At 34.3% G+C, this 15656-nt stretch overlaps 1 protein-coding gene across 2 annotated transcripts in view; it reads left to right on the forward strand.

Annotated features, from left to right (window-relative positions):
* The window catches only part of STRN (striatin), a 90410-nt gene that overhangs the window by 22069 nt on the left and 52685 nt on the right, over window positions 1–15656 (forward strand). For both annotated transcript variants that reach the window (XM_026018917.2, XM_026018916.2), the window contains exon 2: window positions 8299–8402. In XM_026018917.2, the coding sequence (XP_025874702.1) occupies window positions 8299–8402 (104 nt within the window). The remainder of the gene's footprint in view (window positions 1–8298; window positions 8403–15656) is intronic.

Raw genomic sequence — 15656 nt, forward strand, 5'->3', positions numbered from 1 at the left:
AATGAGGAAGATTTCAGGAAACTCATTCATTTGTTAAAAGATAAATAAAGCTAGCTGTAAAATTAATACTAGATTAAGATAGTTTCTGAGAGGAAATCAGATTTGTACTTGACCCCAGACTTGAATAGGCATCTGTATATTGTGTATTTGTTTGTTTTATTTATTTATTTAAGATTTATTTTTTAGGGAGAGTGAAGGAGGGGAGGGGCAGAGGGAGAGAGAGAATCTCAAGCAGACTCCTCCCTGAGCACTTAGTCTCACCTCCCTGAGATCATGACCTGAATCAAAGAGTCAGACACTTAACCCACTGAACCATCCAGGCGCCCCTATTTTGAGTTTATGTTCACTACTTTTGCCTATAACTGCGTTTCTGGTTCTATACAGCATATTCTACTGGTCTACATATGTTTTATTCAACATACATGTTTCATCCACTGGACATGGAGCTCCATTTTATTTTGTCATTACCATAGGCCTAAGTGTCAATAATTGTGCCTGGTGCAAGGTAGGTGCTCAGTTAATACTGTTAAATGAATAAATATGAATATTTCAATAAATTTATGACTCAAATCCTCATTTATTAGGAGACTCCATTGTCTGGTCTTAGCTTTTTTCTATACATAACGTGTTCTGGTCTTGTACCCTCTTAGATTGAAAGTGCATTGTGAGTAGGAACTTGGTTTTATTTGTCTTTCCTATATTCTTTACAGTAATTTGAACTGTGGTGGGTAGTAGGTATTCCCTAAAGATGTGATTTTTAAAAAAATTTTTATTTATTTATGATAGTCACAGAGAGAGAGAGAGAGAGGGGCAGAGACATAGGCAGAGGGAGAAGCAGGCTCCATGCACCGGGAGCCCGATGTGGGATTCGATCCCGGGTCTCCAGGATCGCGCCCTGGGCCAAAGGCAGGCGCCAAACCGCTGTGCCACCCAGGGATCCCCCTAAAGATGTGATTAAACTGAATGAAGAATGGTCAATTTTATTTTTTCATCAGAAGATTGCTGAAAATGTAGTCATAAACGAGAAATTTGGAAGAGAATCAAAAAAGCTAATGTGTCCTGTCTGTCAGCTTGAGGGCATATATAAGACTTTGTACTTCTGTAGAGTAGAGAGCTGGGGTTCTGGGACAGCTCTGTTCCTTGTTCTTTAACGGCCTATTTGCTTTATTTTTGGCCTTCTAACTATGTCACAGATGGTGTAGGTCAGTGGTTCTCCAAGTGTTGTCCCAGAATAGTAGCATTAGCATCACCTGGGTACTTGCTAGAAATGCAAATTCTCAGGCCCCACTCCAGACTGAGACTGGAGCTCGGTTTCAGTAGTCTGTGCTTTAGCCAGTCCTCTAGGTGATTCCCTTGGTAAAGTTTGTCTCCAAGTGGTCACACTGTATTTAGGAGAGAGGGCTACCTAGGGGCAACAGTTGTATGTCAGTGAAAACCAACTGGTAGCCTGAATTTAAGAGAATAATGTGATCCAAGCCTTTTCAGAGTGAACAGGTATGGCTTATAAACATATGAAGATACAAAGCAAATTATTGAAACTTCATTGTATGCTATTTCTTAGCTTAAGTAACCTATATTATTCACTTTTACTTTTCAAGTATTTATTATTTGTGAGTTTGCGCTCAAATAAAAGTGAGAAACTCAAATTGGTCAAGTTTTCTCCTACTTTACATTTTTGTAAAAATGAATATTCTTTCCCTCCCGTAGCAAATGACCAGGAAACAACTGAACTGAATAGTGTCCAACCCAAACTAATATTTTATGTATTTTTTTGAATATACTCAGTGATTTCAATTTTGAATTTGAGCCCTTTATCATTTTAGAGTATAAGATAGTTTAAATGGTTTCAGTAGATTAAATGGTACTTTTAATATTGTTTATTAGATCCTCCTGTGTATGCAGATATAACAGATCTCTATAACACATAGATATCCTTTTGACAAATTGGAGTTGAAAATAATACAAAAATTCATGTTTATCATGTAGACTTAAATAATAAAATATCCAGTTTTTATCTTTTGTATTTCTAATGTTAGGAAATGAAGGCCTAGTTTTAAGTATATAATATAAAAATCTTACGAGGCATTGTGAAAATCCTAACATTCATTTTCCTTGAGGATAATTCCAAAATTTTCAAATATATGTACCATTACCATTAGGTTTCCTAGAACAGATAAATGAATGTATGATGACTTAAAATTTAAATATATATATATATATGATTTTATTTATAATATTTGAAAGCTGTTTTCATGCCTTACCTATGAATTTACTCCATTTTTCTAATTTTTTTCTTATAATTTCAATCTCATGTCTTAATCTTTTGTTCCAGGACCTCTGGAAAGTTTAGATGAGTTCACTTTGTGAGAATGTTGAGGTGACATTAGTGCAGGCAGAAGCAAGAGTTTTAAAAAGTAGGCAAATTGTAGCTTAATAGTTTATAGAGAAGTATACCTATAAAATAAAAAAATAGATAACTGAATTTATCACTATTCCATATTACAGGACGGTATTGGAGGTTAGGAATATATTTGCTCTCTAACTTATAGATCTGTCTCTCTTACTTCAGAGATTGTAGTTGTAGTGATGTGCAGGGAGAACTTTTAAGGGGTCCTTTGGACCATGCATTTTTCTATCACGTCCTTGTTGCTGATACTCCCACTAATTGCGTGTATGTCTTGAGTTTTCCCAGTGGTGATTCATTCATGGTCTTAGACTGTCATCTTGGTTCCCTTGTGAGACTATTTTGCTTTTTAGGGATATAAACTACTCAATCTCTTGGTGCTTCTTTTCTCTCCTTTGTAAAAATAATGTATTTGTATTAAAACATCTAAGACAAAGTCTACAAACTGGTGACTTGTGGAGCCAGAACTAGGGAAGGTATTTGTTTGGCTGTAATAGTCTTTACATATTTCAATTAAGAGACTTCTATACATACTAACATGCTTGTGGTACAGCATTCAGAGGGTATAAGGAGGGACATGTATATTTAAAGGTAGTTTTAACTCATCCTCTTTCTTCCAGCCACCTGGTTACTTTCTTTGGAGACATTCAGAATGACTATATGTTTGTGAATTATTCCAGAATTATTACTTCTACATGGAAGCATAATAGTATATGTATCTTTTTTTTTTTTAAACCAAATGTTTGCAGACTATATACATTTTTCTGTGTCTTTCATTTAATCTATCTTGGGAATCATTCTGTATCAATATATCTAAATACATTGTTTTGTATCAAAACATAGCATTCCTTTGTATATAGATGTATTCCACTTTATTTTCTTTATCTCCTCTTTTCCCTCCCTCCCTCTTTCTTTTGTTCTTTCATTCTTTTCTCCCCTCTCCTCTCCTCCCTTCTCTTCCATTCTTTCTTTCAGTCTCTTCTTGTTTCCCCTCTTCCTTCTGCCTTTTCTTTTAAATAATCCAATTCAAACAACAGTATCCTGCCATATTAGCAAAATCTTTATCTGGGATTTACTTTTTATTTTGAAAGTGTAATGAGATTTATACCAGTTACTATGCTTTAAACTCAGGTGGTTTTTACAGAAGAAATTAGTCTGTAAGAACATGTGTTTTAAGATCTTTTGTTTCTAACTTTCTGAGTAGAGGTTTTCCAGAGGGAAAAAGTTTAAGATATTGACTGTTTCTTCCTCATTTTTAATAGATATTAGTTAAGGACCTGATTTTTCACTAGTTGTATTCCTAATTTATTTAACCAGTCCCCTCTGAATGAACATTTGAATTATACATACATTTTTGTGTGTATTCTTTCAGTACATCATTTCACATGTGTGCCAAAATATTTGAAGGATAATGATCTAGAATTAGAATTGCTGAGTAAAGGGACGTCTGGGTGGCTCAGTAGTTGAGCATCTGCCTTTGGCTCAGGTCTTGATCCTGGGGTCCTGGGATTGAGTTCCACACCGGGCTCCCCACAGGGAGCCTGCTTCTCCCTCTGCCTATATCTCTGCCTCTCTGTGTGTATCTCATGAATAAAAGAAATCTTAAAAAAAAAAAAAATGCTGAGTAAAGAGTATGTGCATTTACAGAGTTGATGGATGTTGCCATATTGTCCACTGTAGTGAAAATAATTTACATCACTACAGCCAACTATCAAATTCCCTTTTCCTCAACATATTGTTTTATTACATTGTTGAACTTAGTCTACTGGAAAAGGGGACATCTGATTATAGTTTTTATTGGTATTTTTCTTATATGTGACATTAAACATCTTTTTAATATGTTTGCACTTTTTGTATTTCCTTTGTATCAACATGTCCTTCGAATGTTTTTCTATTGAGTCCTGGATTTTTATCTTACTGGTTGTAAGTGCTTTTTAATTGAATAAGAAAAGCAAACTCTTGTGATTTGTGATGACTGCATTTCCTATTTTGTTTTGACGTTTGTCAAAAAAGAATTGTCTTATTTCTCATAATAGTTTTTTTTTTTTTAAATTTTTATTTATGATAGTCACAGAGAGAGAGAGAGAGAGAGGCAGAGACAGGCTCCATGCAGGGAGCCCGATGTGGGATTCGATCCCGGGTCTCCAGGATCGCGCCCTGGGCCAAAGGCAGGCGCTAAACCGCTGCGCCACCCAGGGATCCCTCTCATAATAGTTTTTCGGCAACTTTTAATTGCCATATAAATGTAAATATTTTTTTGAGATAAAATGTATTAATTTTTTATGGCTTTGGGTTTTGTCTTATTCTTAGAAAGGCATTCCTAACCTTGGGGTTATTAAAACAAACCCTACCTTTTCTTCAAGTGCTTTGGGGTTCTTTGAAAATTTTTTGTTATTTGTTTTGATGTGAGAAATATTTTCTAGATAGCTGCCCATCAATATTTATTGAAAAACCCACATTTACCCCAGTGCTCTCCAATGTTCCCTTTAGAGTATATTAAATTCCTATATATATTTGGGTTTGTGTTTGGATTGTCCATACCATAGTTCTCTGTTCATGAATCAGTACTAGTGTTTAAATGACTGTAGAATCATAATATCTTTTAAAGTATCTTAAGGATTTTATTTTATTTTTACTTTATTTTTTTAGGGATTTTAAATATTTATTTTGCTTATTTTTTTCCATGTGTACTTCAGAATTGTCATGTGCTGTATTCTTTGCGTAGCTTTTTTTTCCCCTTGGAAAATTTATTCTAATCAGCTTATTTTTGTTATTATAAATGGGATTGTTTTCTGTGTCTGCTGTTTTTATAGCTCATGGGTTTTAATTTATTGTTTTTATATGTAGACACTTTACTACTAAAATTCCTCTATTTTTTGGTAAGACTTTGTAGTCAGTTTCCTTGGATATTCCTGGTATCCACTCAAATTGTTTGCAAATAATGATAATTTTATTTCCTCTTTTCTGTTCTTAAACTTTTCTTTCTTGACTAAAGATATTGGCTAGTAGCTCCAGAACATGGTTAATTAAATATTTGTGGTGAAAAATGGATATCTTTGTTTTGTTCCTGATTGTCAGTACTTCTTGGGTTTTTCCATTATACATGATGCTGACTTTGAATTGAAATTTTTTTTTGTATTTTATCGTATTAAGGAAGATGGCATAGTATTTGTTTCAAAAATTAAAATTTACATCTTATATGAATAGAACAGTTGCAAGGGTAATACACAGAATTTTTTATTCTTGAACTATTTGAGGGCAATTTGCCAGCCAACCTGAGCCAGCCAGCCTGATAGGCTGTTGCCTTCCACCAGATACTTAAGTGTTTATTTCCTATAAACAAATAGTTTCTTATGTAACGACATATAACCATCAAAGTCAGGAAATTAACACTGATATATTGCTATCCTCTAACCCTTAGACCCCATTCATGTTTCATCACTTGTCCTAATGTCCTTTTATTGCCAAATTCAGTTCAGAATTTGGTTTTCATGTCTTTTTATTTTTTACTTATTTATATATTTTTAAAGATTTTATTTATTTATTCATGAGAGAGACAGACAGAAAGCGAGAGGCACAGACACAGGCAGAGGGAGAAGCAGGCTCCATGCAGGGAGCCCGACACGGGACTCTAACCCGGGACTCTAGGATCACAACCTCGTGGCGCTAAACCACTGAGCTACCCCAGTTTTCATTTCTTTTTAGTCTCCTTTAGTCTAAAAGTCTTTTCTTGACTTTTATGACCTGACAGTTTTGAACATTACAAGAAAATTAATGTAAAATGTCCCTCAACTTGAAATTGCCTGATATTTCCTCATGATTGATTTCAGGTTATGCATCTTTTGTGGAAATATCACAGAGGTGTTCTGTGATCACCAAGAAGTATCACCAATACTTCCATTACTCTTTTTTGTTTGTCTTTCTAGGTAACTCCATCTTCTTTGTAATCTTTCTCTTGTGGGTCTTTTATTTTTATTAAATATTTAATACAATGTGTGAATTGATAGGATGGGGAAGCAAGTGTGCTGAGAACCCAAGGAGTATCTGGTAGGTTCAGGAATGAGTACAGTAAAGACTTTTTAGTATTAATGGACTAACGTTTCAGAATCCTACAGGAACAATGGTGGCGGAAATACAAAACTAGCCAAAGGATAATAGAGAGGAAGAAATTGGTCATTAATTTTATTATTATTTTGATTATATAATTATGCAGATTAGATCAGTGTTTTTATTAAAGCCATTTGAAGACTATATAGAATTCTATGGGAGAGCATAGAGTTGGTCAAACAAGTTGAGCCATCAAATCCTTTTGACAAGACTTTCATTTTTGCAAGCCTTTATTTCTTTTTTTAGCGGGTGCATGGTGCAAGGTGGGGGAGTAGGTGGAGATGAGGAATAGAGGGAGAGGGAGAGAGAATCTTAAGACGGTTCCATTCACAGCACAGAGCCCGACTCGATGCTTGATCTCATGATCCTGAGCCGAAATCAAGAGTTGGATGCTTAACTGACTGAGCCACCCAAGCACCCCTCATTTTTGTCAGCTTTAAAAACAATGTATTATTACATTGCTTACATAAAATAATGATTTTGCAGGGTACATCATTTCACAAGGTTTTATGATCTTAAGTTTGGGTAGTATAGATATTTGATGCCTTTTCCTCTGTGAATACAATTGTTTTGGACTATTTTTAATTCAGTAAGAAAAGAATAATCATTTTAATTGCATTTTAAGAACTTATTGAAATGCAAACAATAACAGTACCATGTACATCTTGAAAATTATAAGACGCTTAATAAATTGGATTTTATGTTCATTATGGTACTGAAAGCATGGAGTGTTACTCAAACTGAGTAGAAGTAAGTTTAGTGACTCACTAAACTAAGTTGGACAGTTCAGAATTTAAGAATGTGGTAAGGTCATCATTAAATATAAATTCTTGCTTACTTAAATGGAAAGCACTGTGGAAATATAAATAACATTGTTATCTAGGTTAATGTAATAGAAATGGAAGAGGAAAGCATAAGAGAATAGTGAAACTGATAGCTATCCTTGAGGGCCCTTAAATCCTTTCTGCCCTATTCTTAGTGGTGTTATGTGAGTTATTTAACAAGTTAGTGTTTGCAACATAGTTTCAGTTCCTTAAGTGGAAAATACTATTTCAATTATAAATGTGTTTTAGGTATTCTGGAGAGCCGCTCTTTCCTAGCTGTTTTTCTGAAGACAAGAGTTTTATTGTTTTGTTTACATGTTAAAATTAGGGATTTTTTTTTTAATCTGTAATTATTCTTTGAAGGGGCCAGGAACCTATGAAGGGCTCTTGTCTCTGATTTACCTTTTTGAACTTTCACTTTTCCCCTGCATATTAAATCTCTTAAAGGTGGGGATTGAGAAAAGGCAGCTGTGTATTGTTGGTAGGGCAAGTCCAGAATAGACTCTTTGAAGACTGTCTTAAATCCATTAGATTTACATATGTGGTGAAGCTCTGAGAACTGTTACTTTGCAATGGTATTACAAGAACTCACTATTTTACTTTCTCCCTTTCCCCATCTTCACTCTTTAAGAAGCCCCCTCAATGCCATAAACACTTGATCAAACTATACTGTACACTTTGCATGTGTCTAAATTTATATTGATTGTTTTAGATAACAGACTCTTAGAGGATACAGTCTATCTGTTGTAAAATCCCTGGTCTGAAGTAAATGCATATTAAAAAATTAATTTTTTCCCCTTGCAATTAGTGCCTTTCTATATCTGTACATACTTTGTGACACACATGTAAAAGGAAAGACATTTGTATCTAAGTGTCCTGTCTCCCAAAGTTTCTTTCTTCAACTGAGTTAAAAAGTTTTTTATTTGGTTTAATCTTAGTTTTGCTTTTCTTTTTCCCACTCAGGCTCAGATTGCTTTCCTTCAGGGGGAAAGGAAGGGTCAAGAAAATTTGAAGAAGGATCTTGTGAGGAGGATCAAAATGCTGGAGTATGCTCTTAAACAGGAAAGGTAATTCAGTGAAATGGAAGGTGATGTTCTCTTTAAATATTGGGGTAATTTCTCTTATTCCTAAAACTAACACAAATTTTAATACTTAGTACTTTTGAGTTCAGGAAATAGTATCTCTAATACACATTTACAAATGATTGTAATATGTTAATGTTACTGTGAATGTTTAATAATCATAGCCAATAAACCGATTTATATGATTTTTAAAAAAAATTTAGCAACATTTTACCTCTGCCTTGTCCTTTCTTAAGAAACTTACTGGCTTTCTGAGCTGTCATTGTCCATTTCTTTAAGGAATTGAAATTGTTTTTGAGTTGTAAAGGAAATTTCTGTAATGCTTACTCCCTTGTCATCTAATATTATTCAATTTGATGTGTTTTCTTTGGGGAAAAATGCAGACTGTATTGAGAATCTTTTTATCTTTTCTAGACTTTTTTGGTATTTTATTCCTTTGCTATTAGCTATTCATATTTCTTAAGAAGTGAGTCTTATCTTTCTATATTGCTAGTGTCTAAAATAGGTTACTAAGCGCAGGTCACAAGTAAAGGACAGTAGGTCATAGACGAGAGTTTTGGAGATTTCCATATGAATTATAAGTTAATTTTTAACAGGTGGTCTTTGGATTTTTTGTTTTTGGGTAATAGTTTGTTTTCATTTCAGATAATTGAGTATTTGATAGGCAATATTGAAATTTTCTATTTTGCTTGTTTTGATCATGTGCTTTTCTCATTTCTTTGAGGTTGATTTGTGGACTGTTTGCAAAATTTCCATAAAATAGCAGTTAACAGATAATACTTATGGATATTAAGGAGCCGATTAAATTTTATTAGAACTTGTTTCACCTTTATGCAGGATGTTTGAATGGCACAAGAAATTGAAAACCAGCTGACCTCTTGGTAAAAAATAGATAATTGTTTTATTCCTTGAGAGGTTGGTTGACAGCTATATTGGAGAAGTGGGGGAAGGAAACAACTTTTAAAAGCATGCAATTTGGGAATATTTGAGATTTTAAGCAATCAAATTATAGGCGTCATTGAATAGAAAGAGTAATAGCAATAATGGCAACTTAACTGCTATGTACCCTGCCCTGAGGCTTAAAAACAAAGTAACTTGAGTAGAGTTGCAAAGTTGTATAGAGCTGTGATTCAGATCCATAAGGTCTGAATTCTGTACTCTTTACCAGTGTATTATTCTATCTTGTGATACAGGAGAATTAAAATATGCAGATACTAAAGTAACCAGGGATGTTAGCCGTGTGTGTGTGTGTGTGTGTGTGTGTGTGTGTGTGTGTGTTTGCTCATGCGCATGTATGTATATAAGTATGTCCCTTCTCACTAAACATATTCACTGGTGTATCTATCCAATTTAAGCACTGTGCTGGAGCTGAGTATAAAAACATAGCTCACTATCCTTGGTCCATAAGGGCTCAGAGGAGCAAGAAACAGACTTGGAAACCACAAAAGTACAGTGCAATACAGTATGATAGGTGCTATGGGAGATGTCTGTACAGGGTACAGTGGGGTCACAAAGAATAGAGTGGTTATTTGGATCTGGAAGGTGGAAGTAGAAGGGAATATATAATTGGAGAGGAAGTGAGACTTGAACAGCATCATAAAAAATAAGGTGTTTGCCAGGTAGGCAAAGTTCAGGAAATAGGATATGTTTGACAGGGAACAGAGCAGTTTGGTGTGTCCAGAAATTTGCAGTCACTGTTTTTTGGATGATAAGATGTTAGTTGTGATTTAGTAAGTGAAAATAGTAGACCTAGGCAAGATCCAGATCATGGTGAACTTAACTAAAGAGTTCAAACTTTTATCTTCCATATAATAGGGAATGTTGAAAGTTTTCCAAAACCTTTTATTCTAAAATTTCTTTTTTTTTAAGATTTTATTTATTTATTCATGAAAGAGAGAGAGAGGCAGAGACACAGGCAGAGGGAGAAGCAGGCTCTATGCAGGGTGCCTAATGCAGTACTTGATCCTGGGACTCCAGGATCACGCCCTGAGCCAATGGCAGGGGCTAAACCGCTGAGCCACCCAGGGATCCCCCTTATTCTAAAATTTCTTAAGCTAATATGAAGTTGCAAGAACTACATGCCTTTTACCCGGATTTACGAGTTGACAACATTTTTCTGTATTTACTGGTATGTTCACTCTGTAGGCACATTGCTTTTTTCCTGAATCATTTGCTGCTTAAATGTAGACATTATACCCCTTTGCCCCTGAATACCTCAGTATATATCTTCTAATAGCAAGAAGATTCCTTTATATAACTCTTTATCAAATTAAGGAAGTTTACTGTTGAAATAGTTCTATTGTCTAATATAGCCATAGCCTGTATTTATAGTTCCAGTGATTATCTTTATAGCATTTTTTCCCCTCAAATGTCCCAGTAATTATTTTTGTGGTACTTTTTTTCTTGGTCTAGGATCTAGTCTAGGAATACGTACTGTATTTAGTTGTCATGCAATTGAAAGGAGCATGGAATAGTGTGAAATAGATTTTAGAAAGATCACTCTGACCTCAGTATGGGGGTGGACTGGAAAGATCTGTTAATAGAAGCTGGAAGAGTCTAAGAGTCTAGGATGAGAATTTATAACATGGTAGCTGCTGGAATAGAGGAGGCATCAGCTATGAAACATTTTAAATAGAATCCATAAAAATTAGAGATGGTTGGGTATGGAAGATGAGGAGGAAAGATAATTCAAGAATGATTCCCAGGTTGCTGGCTTGAATAGAAGTTTTGTAAGTTATCAAATGAATTAAAGATTAAGAATTAAGGGTTGAAAAGCAGATATGGGAATAGGACTCAGGACTAGAGATGTATACTTGAGAAGCATGAATATTGTGGATAAAGTTATAGGAGCAGTTGAAACAAGCAGAACAATTATGGGAAGAGGAGAATCAGCCAGAGCCACAGAAAATGGAAATGTTTGAGGAAACGGCAGAAGGAGGAAGAGCCAGCAAAGAAATGGTTGGAAGAGGAAGGACAGAGCAGTATATTGGAAGCGCTAAACAGGGTGGGAGTTTGACAACTGCAGATGCCAAACAGACTCCAAGTAAGTTGTAAACTGAAAATAGTCATCTAGATTTGTCAGGTAGGAGCTTGCTGGTATCCTTGCCAGAACAGCTTCAGTGAGGTAGCAGGAACATAAACCAGATCACAGGGGATTGAGGGGTGAGAAGGACAGATAAAGTGGAGACTGATAGAGTCGCTTATTTTTTCAAGTAGTTTGACTTTGAAGAACAGAAGAGATAACTGGGTCAACGGAAGATTTTTTTTTTTTAACTAATGGAATTCTGGGAAAAAGTCACTGATTTTATATCTTCTGAATTTTATGTATTGGTTTGAGATTTTTCCTGATGTATAGCACTAATTAAGTATAGTAAATTAAGGAATAAAAAAATCATTTCTTTGTAGATTGGAGCTCTGAAACATTTCAGTTCTTTAACTCTGAAATTATTTTTCTAATGCTTTAATGCTAGGAATTTTTAAAAAATTTAGAGTTCTAGAACATTTCATTTCTTTTGGTTCTGAGATTATTTCTCTAATGCTTTAAGCCAAGATTTTTAAAGAAAAACATTTTTTTTTTAAAATTGAGGACAATTTGAACCATCAGTGTAGAGAGGCAAATATCTTCCGTGTACGCCTCCAAGCCTCAGCGATAATGCTCCTGTCAGCCTTGCTTCATCTGGATTTGTTTTACCACAGCAGATTCTAGACATCTTGTCATTTAACCCAACACACTTAAGTGTAAGGATCATGGTGTAGAATTGCCATGTTAGTGATTTTCTTAGTAGTCCTAGTTAAATAAGATGCAAATTCAAGTGAAACTGAACCTTTAACATTACAGCAAGATTACTCGTCTAGCTGTGAATTTATCAAGACATTCCTTAAAGTATGATAGGATATGCAAAAGGAGCAAATTTACATCTAATTTTTCAGGAATACAGTGTGCAGTCTAAGATGTACTCTGGAACTTCTATACTGAAGGACCGTAAATACTATATAAAATACTGTTCTGAAACATTCCATTTTTCCTGATTTCTGTCTTTCATGTACACTACTGTAAAAACCCATATATCCTCCTTGCCTCTAATATTTCCATATTTGAATTCATCTTCTAAATTCATAGGATTAATTTTTTAAAATACAGATGTATCTCTGCTTAAAAATATCTCACTTATTTCAAAGTTCTTCCTAGAACTCTTATAGCCAGGCCCCTATCTAGTCCTGTATGTACACACACACATTTTTTTGACCTGTGATAAATTTTTTTCCCCACTTTTTCTTCTGACAGAAATATTCTTTATCAATCTGTTCTTCTGATTGGAAAACCTGATTTTTTGAGGTTTTGCTAAAATCTCATGTTACCTTATTTTGATTAGTTCTCCTTGATACCACCTTTGATAGATTAGATAATCCCTTATCCAAATTCCTATTACATTTTTAAAAGAGATTTTATTTATTCATGAGAGACACAGAAAGAGAGGAGGAGACATAAACAGAAAGGAGAAGCAGGCTCCCTGCAGGAAGCCTGATGCAGGACTTGATCTACTTCATCTCAGGACCCCAGGATCATGACCTGAGCCAAAGGCAGATGCTCAACCACTGAGCCACCCAGGTGCTCTTCCCACAACATCTGATAGAACTCATAACTCTTATCACTCTTATCATAAGACAGTATGCTGTCTTATTTATTTTAATTTCTCTTAGGCATTTCCTTGCCTCCACTCTTCATTGACTATAAACTGCAGGTTAGGGATCCCTGGGTGGCGCAGTGGTTTGGCGCTTGCCTTTGGCCCAGGGCGCGATCCTGGAGACCCAGGATCGAATCCCACATCAGGCTCCCGGTGCATGGAGCCTGCTTCTCCCTCTGCCTGTGTCTCTGCCTCTCTCTCTCTCTCTCTGTGACTATCATAAATAAATAAAAATAAAAAAATAAAAAAAAAAAATAAACTGCAGGTTATTCCTAGTAGCCAATACAGTGACTGACATGTCATAAGAATTGAGAAACATTCATTGATTTCATCAAATTATTTTTAGCATCAATATTTACAGTGTAATTGGAGTGCTATGTTATATTCCTAGCACATTTTATATAATAATAGACTTTGAAACAAAGCTATAATAGGACTTTTTTTATTATTATACAATTTTTATGCTGTTTTATCCAGTAAAGGCCAGTTGGGAGGCCTAGCTGTGTATTATAGAGTTGTTTGGCATGAGATCTGCTATTTATTTTATATAGTCACATTTAGACAAAAAGATAAGGGAACAAGAGGATTGGTAGATAACACAGTGAGATGAAGTGTTAAAACCATGAGAAACAATATGAGTGAGAAAGGTATTTAGTGTATTGACTTCAAAAGGAATGTTACTAAGTTGAGAAGGGTTCTGGGAATACATTATTTTTCAGTGAATTTAACAGTTCAGTAGGGAGACCCTGCTTCAAGAGAATATAACCTGTGGTAAACACAATAGTTCTTTCCTTTGTCTTTGTTTAATATTTATGAAATATTAGTTCATAATGTTATTTCTATTACATACATTGTAAAGATTATTTTCTAGTTTCTTTTTAATATAAACTCTTGCAGTTTTTCCTAAGACCACTAGAATGCACTATAGTGCAGTATTTTTTGTATAGAAATGTTTTTCTATATATATGTATATTTAAATGAACTCCATAATATTTTATTGCCACTTTTATTCCCTCCTCCTCAGACCAGTTACTTTGAATTGCTATTTGACTTTTAGGAGGTATTGTTACTTTGTTTTGTGGTAGGTGAAAAATCTAAAGATTGACAGTTACATTAAGAACCTTGTTTAGTTCTTAGTAACTAAGCAAAATAAAGTGGCTGTAAATCTTATTCTGTAATAATCAACAGTATTACAAATACATTGAAATAACTAGGAAATGTTTAGTCTGGTAATGAAATCTTAACATTAAGATTAACAGAAGCATAGGGGATAGAGAAAAAGATGTTTTACTTAATTTGGAACAAATATATTGAAATAACTAGGAAATGTTTAGTCTGGTAATGAAATCTTAACATTAAGATTAACAGAAGCATTGGGGATAGAGAAAAAGATGTTCTACTTAATTTGGAACAAAAATATTTACTAAAAGTTAAAATAAAGAAGAAATATATGCATGTTGTTAATTAACCAAATAACACATTGTGGTCTCCCTTATGTATCAGTTCATTGATTTCCCTTCCCAAAGGAAATCTTATTAACTAATGTCTTATGTATCATGTAATCTTCCAGAAATCTATATATATGAAATATATCTATGACACACATATATAAAACAAATATTCTTTTATTTTTATAATTTATTTTTAATGGGTATATATATATATATATATTTTAAAGATTTTATTTATTCATTCATGAGGGACACAGAGAGAGAGAGAGGCAGAGACACAGGCAGAGGGAGAAGCAGGCTCCATGCAGGGAACCTGATGTGGGACTCGATCCCGGGACTCCAGGACCACGCCCTGGGCCAAAGGCAGGCGCCAAACCGCTGAGCCACCCAGGGATCCCAGTGGGTATATTTTATTGCAAAACATTTTGTGCATACGCAAAATGTATAAAGACTATACTCCTATATCTGCTACCTACCTTAAACATCAGCTGTCAATAATTTTCATAGGTTTTCTTAAAATTCTCCTCCATATAGACTTTTATTTTTCTGTTGTAACTGCAGAATAGTATGAATTCAAGTACTTTGCTCATTTAAGCAAATAATTTTCATTTCCTTTATACCTTTTTGAAATATAAAAACTGTTAAGTGCTCAATATTGTAATAAAAAAATTAACTTTGAAATTTGGCTATATTCCTTAGTACTTTTTTACTTTGGTTTTTCAAATTACTATTACTGTTGTTAACCTTATTACATATAATATTTATTGTAAATGGCCTCAATATTTTGGGCAAGCAAACAAGTCAAATATACAAGTACATTACTAAGTTATGGCCATTTTTGGTTGACCTTTAAAATTTTTAACCTTATCTGGATTATTTTTCTGGTCTCAAATGGTTAAATCTGAAATGGTGAAATCAGGTTAGCCAGAAGTACCTTTAAAAGGAAAATAGATTCAACTACCTTTAAAAGGAAAATAGATAAGAATTTCTGTTCACAGTTCTTCCTGAAAGGGCAAAGGATATCTTGACTATTAAAAAAAAATTATTCATTCCTTCTTCAATAACTTATTCAATATTGGTGATTTGGGCTGGTTCCCCCTCCC

Source organism: Vulpes vulpes, chromosome 8 (genome assembly GCF_048418805.1).
Source record: "Vulpes vulpes isolate BD-2025 chromosome 8, VulVul3, whole genome shotgun sequence".
In the NCBI taxonomy this organism is placed as follows: Eukaryota; Metazoa; Chordata; class Mammalia; order Carnivora; family Canidae; genus Vulpes; species Vulpes vulpes.